Genomic DNA, 5,684 nt, shown 5'->3' on the forward strand with positions numbered 1-5,684 from the left:
TCTCTCAACAGAGGAAACTTTATAGAGCTCTTAAAATGGTTGGCAGATAATAATGAAGAAATTAAAGCCGTTGTACTAGAGAATGCTCCAGGGAACCAAAAGTTAATAGCATCAGATATTCAAAAAGATATAACCAAGTGATTCTCTTCTGAAATATTAAGTGAAATTATTAAAGAACTCGAGGATTGACCAATTACTCTCCTCTTAGATGAATCTAAAGATATATCATCAAAAGAACAGCTGGCTATTGTTTTGAAATATGTGCACAAAGGTCATGTAATTGAGCGTTTCGTAGGTATCGAACACGTCACTAGTACAACTGCCAATTCACTTAAAGCAACGGTGGATGATTTCTTTTCTCGACATGGATTGAGCATTTCCAGATTACGAGGGCAAGGTTATGACGGGGCAAGAAATATGCGAGGTGAGTATAATGGTCTAAAGGCACTGATTTTGAAAGATAATGACTGCGCGTATTTTGTCCACTGCTTTGCTCATCAACTGCATCTTGATGTTGTGGCTGTGGAAAAAAAACATACATATGTAGAAGAACTTTATGTCGTAATGAGTTACTTGGTGAATGTGGTAGCTGGATCAGCCAAACGTCAAGATATGCTTCGTGAGAAGCAAGCTGAGGCGGTCTTTGAGGCACTATGTAGTGGTGAGATATTAACTGGGCGAGGCCTTAATCAAGAAAGTACTCTTAAACGAGCTGGTGACACGCGTTGGGGTTCGCATAACAATACGATAGTAAGCCTGATTAATATATTCTCATATGTTATAACACTTTTGGAAGATTTAGCAGTGGATTCTGATAAGAAATTTGAAGCTAAGGTTCTCCTAGATTCTTTGCAAAATTTCAATTTTATTTTCAGCTTGCACTTGATGAAAAAGATTTTGGGAATTACAAATGATCTGTCAAAGGCATTGCAGAGAAATGATCAAGACATTGTCAATGCTATGAAATTAGTTACAGTATGCAGGGAACGCATCCAGATAATGAGAGATAAGGAATGGGATTCATTGTTGTCAGAAGTATCCTCTTTTTGTGCAAGGCACCGCATCAAAGTTCCTGATATGAATGATGTGTTCCAACGGGAGGGTCGACCAAGGCGTAATACTCAAGAGGTAAATAATTTGTATCATTATCAAGTTAAGTATTTATACACAGTCATAGATATGCAACTTCAAGAACTAAACAATCGCTTCACCGAGACGAACACTGAATTACTTCTTTCGGTGGCATGCTTAAGTCCAAGAGACTCATTCTCTGGATTTGACAAAGATAAACTGATTCATTTTGCTCGATTTTACCCAAGAGATTTTTCTCCTACTCAACTTGTGTTACTAGAAGATCAACTACTAAATTATATTGCGGATGTAAGGTCCAGCAATGACTTTTCAGAATTGAATGGAATTACTGATCTCGCAATCAAAATGGTAGATACTAAAAAGGATGAAGTGTACCCTTTGGTTTACTTACTTCTCACATTAGCATTACTTCTACCAGTTGCTACTGCCACCGTAGAAAGGGTGTTTTCTGCTATGAAAATTGTAAAGAATCGCTTGCGTAATCGATTGGGGGACGAATGGATGAATGACATTTTGATTGGCTACATTGAGAGACACTTATTCGATCTGATCGGAGATGATATTTTCATGAAAAGGTTTCAGAATATGTGCAGTCGTCGCGGGCAGACATAGAAGTTGTGTGTTTCTATTGAGTTTTAATTGGTGATTTAGCTAGATCAAACCTTTTTTTCTTTACAAGTTTTATATTCAGTAACGTACTTACATTTCGATTTGAATGAGCTTTATGGTATTTAGTTTACTTATGTGCTGATGTGTGGGATTTTTTTTCGTTACGATTTTAGTTATGTTCTTCGAGAATAAAATGTGCCCCAGTAAAATTTTGTTCTGGATTCGCCACTGAGCCTATTAAAAAGGAACGAAGGGAGTAAATGTTAATGGAAATTTGCTGCAGAAAAGCGGGGTGAATTAAACTTAACATGTCATAGTTAAAGCAGTAGAGATGTTCTTTTTTACATGTTTAAGTTTGAAAATTGACGTAAAAATGCTCCACTGGATTCATTAGTTAAGTGCGAAGAAGCAAAGCAGACCAAAAATCCAAAACTCTAGGTGCCCCCACAAAATAGAACATTCTTCCCAATTTCTAAATATGGCCCTTTCAATGTAGTATATATAGGCACTCTGAGCTTTCCCGTCTCTTCCAAGTTGTAAGCGGTAACCCTCGACGAGACACATAAAATCAGAATTTTATTTCTGTTCCAGACGTAGATCGATTTTGTTTCGCATCTTTTTCAATGGTGTTATTCGAATCCCGGGAGGAAGGTGCAAATTTATGCCCTTCATGAGTTTTGTGCCCTTTCCCACAGCTGAGAAATCTACCGACAAAGATGAGGAGGAGCGCCGTAAAAAAAGTCAGGCAAGAATCGCTATGCGGTTAAAGAGAAGAACTGCCTGGAGATTGTTGGATGCTGGTAAGTCTAATACAACAAATACTTCTGACGAGAAAAAAATAAACCACCCCATGATTTCTTTTTTTCCTTCTGTTCCCTTGGAGCTGGTGATGCATGAAGAGCAATGGGTTACGAGGTTAACTGGCCTCGCTCTCCTTCCCAAGGTAGGAGATGAAGCTATTCTTGGTACCCTTGAGGGACATTTAAACGGGTTCATATACACAGCCTCGGGCATTCATATGGTTTTCATGCATAGACATATAGACGAGTATTTCATACGACTTGAGACAAGATGATGCCACCTCTCTTGCAATTCCGCTTGGAGAAACCCATCATGGTGGGGACAAAAGAGACAAAGGATGTCCAATTCCAATTGGTGCCAACCATTTTGGGACAGGTGAGATTTGATAAGGATTCTGATAATATTGAGAAACACAAGCAAACCAGGGATGGCAGCCGTAACGAAGATTTAAAGAATTTTGTCCACAAAGCTCAAGAAGTTCAGGAGACTTGCGGGAGTAGTGCGTGTCATCCTATAGATTTTCTGGCGCTTGAGGAGTTCGAGTTTTATGGTGCTTTTCCCACGGGTGCATCAGCCATCTTTGCGGTGACAAATTTTTTCCTAGTTGTGCTTGAAGAAACACCTTTTATTGCGATCCCATTAATGCAAGACATTGAGATTGTTAACCTGGCGCAGCTTGAACCTGGAAAATTTGATATGACAGTCGTATTTGAAGACTTCAAATTAAAGTCTGCGGGCATCCAACTCAAAACTAATTGGCAATGAGTGGAGAGGTCCTAAGGGATTATAATCCGCAGGATCTTAGATTTCCCAACAATGTGGGATTAATAATCTCAACACGCCTCCTCACGTATAGCCTCGTTGGGTCTAACACGTGGGCAATAAATCGGGTGACGCGGAGTATAGGCGCGGTCAATGACTCATCGCAAATAGCTTGCTCTGATACCATGTTAGAATACGGGTATCCAACTCAAAACCAATTGGCAATGAGTGGAGAGGCCCAAAGGATAATAAACCGCAGGATCTTAGATTGCCCAGAATGTGGGACTAATAATCTCAACACGCCCCCTCACGTGTTGAGATTATTAATCCCACATTGTTGGGCAATCTAAGATCCTGCGGCTTATAATCCCTTAGGGCCTCTCCACTCATTGCCAATTGGTTTTGAGTTGGATGCCCGCAGACTTTAATTTGGTATCAGAGCTAGGCCCGTGTGTGAGTAGGCCCAACGGTCACCACACAACGTAGGTCCACGTGTTAGACCCAACGAGGCTACACGTGAGGGGGCGTGTGAAGGATAATAGTCCCACACAGTTAATATCCCTTTAATAACTTTAAAATATAATATGGAAGGGCCACTCCACTCATTGCCAATTGGTTGTGAGTTGGATGCCCCTATTCTAATATGTTATCACAGTCAAGCGTTGTATGAGACGTGAGACCCAGTAAGACCCAAGAAGGCAGGGCAACCATACAGCGGTCCGTATAAGGTGTGGAGCTACTCCACTTATTGCCAATTGGTTTTGAGTTGGATGCCCGCAGACTTTAATTCTTCCAGCGTGATGTGCTTAAAATTCACTCAATTCCCTTGGAATTTCTCACTCGCATAAAACATCGTCCGAACTCTGCGTTCGTGAAGTACTATGTTAACAATGAAAGCCTAAATTGGAATTTCTTAGTGAAAGAAATCGCAGAGTTCCCAAAAAGATTCATAGATTCTGGTGGATGGGATTCCTTATGTCTCGAGGATAGTCTTACTCTGGCCTACTATCCGAGTGCGTATTCTGAACTATTAGAAAAAGATGCCCGGTATGAAAAATACAAAGATATTTATATTTAATACGGAGTATTTGGTTATTCTAGAATATTTATTTTCATAAAATGAGACATGTTTTTCATAATTTGACATACATTACTTTTTTTTTTCTTTGAAGTGAACTGATTTGAGATTGTTTGTCCCTCTTTATAAAATACTACCTCCGTTTTTTTAAAAAAAAGAAATACTTTCATTTATTTTTTTTAAACGGAGGGAGTATCTATTTTCTATGTTTCACACTTTTGTTCATATGGTCCAAAGCAATTCATCAGTGAAGAAGTCGAGAATAAGGCAGGGAGTTTGAGAATTGAAAAATTATTTGTGTTACTCTAGTTTTCTTAATTTAACTAGAATGGGGGGTGTCCTTCCAGAATGTGCATTAACTAGGATGTTATATTATGCCTCTTGCTATCAGAAGTAGGTTTGGATAATACGATTGAATTCTTAAAGATATGTTTTCTTAGTGAAAGCTGTTGGTGTTTTTCTATTTTCTCTCGAATGATAGATATTAAAGGAAATTTTACTGCAGAAAACCGCAGTGAATTAACCTTTAACATGTACTGTTGAAATATAGATTCCATTTTTACATGTTTAAGTTTGGAAATTGATGTCAAAATGCTCCACTGTAATTGGTGCCAAGCATTCGCTTACAAGAGTCTAGTTATTCTTTATTTTGGGTTGAAAATAGAAATGGGTGCTTGTACGAAGTTTATCTTGTAGCATGTAATTTCTAGTTCAGTTTCTTGTATCTAAAGAATGTTTTATACTGTTATCATGATTCATCTGTAGTTGGTTATTTGAGTAAAAACTTCTTGTAGCATGCCTCCGGTCATACCAGCTTATTAATGTCACGCAGTCCTTCATTCTGCTTATCTCTTGGCAACTGGAATCATTTAAGCCAATTTTGTTAAAACTGAAAACCAACACGTTTGTGCCTTGCCAGCAACTAAAAAATGATGCAGCATATTGTGCTTATCTCTGCTCCAATTTTTGTTGCATCTGCTGCATTCTTTGTTTTTGGCAGCACTGGAGATGGTGTGTGCTGAAGGCGTGCTCCACCTGATTAATACTAAGTCTCAGTCAGTAGTTGTTTTGATACGGGTTGAATTCGATCTATTAGCATTTTGCATTTTTAATGTTTTGCTTGAGAATTTCTTGAATTGTTTATGCAGCTGCTGACCTTGGCCAAAATCCCATTTGGGACCCTGATTTTTTTTAGGGCTCAATGTTATTTATGAGCAACTCTGACTAGATGCATTCCATTTGCTTGAACAAGCGAGAAAAAAAATTTAAGCTGTTTTGGAAGTTGATTTTTACTGTAAGCGAACAAACAAAACATTCCACTATTTGGACCATACCGTTTGAT

At 38.6% G+C, this 5,684-nt stretch overlaps 1 protein-coding gene across 1 annotated transcript; it reads left to right on the forward strand.

The window, feature by feature from the left end:
- The first annotated feature begins 417 nt into the window (after positions 1-417).
- LOC113294434 lies at positions 418-1,704 on the forward strand. Its single transcript, XM_026542827.1, has one exon. It carries the CDS (start codon positions 418-420, stop codon positions 1,702-1,704), a length of 1,287 nt encoding a protein of 428 aa, XP_026398612.1.
- Positions 1,705-5,684: the final 3,980 nt, after the last annotated feature.

This window comes from Papaver somniferum, chromosome 7, assembly GCF_003573695.1.
Source record: "Papaver somniferum cultivar HN1 chromosome 7, ASM357369v1, whole genome shotgun sequence".
NCBI lineage: Eukaryota > Viridiplantae > Streptophyta > Magnoliopsida > Ranunculales > Papaveraceae > Papaver > Papaver somniferum.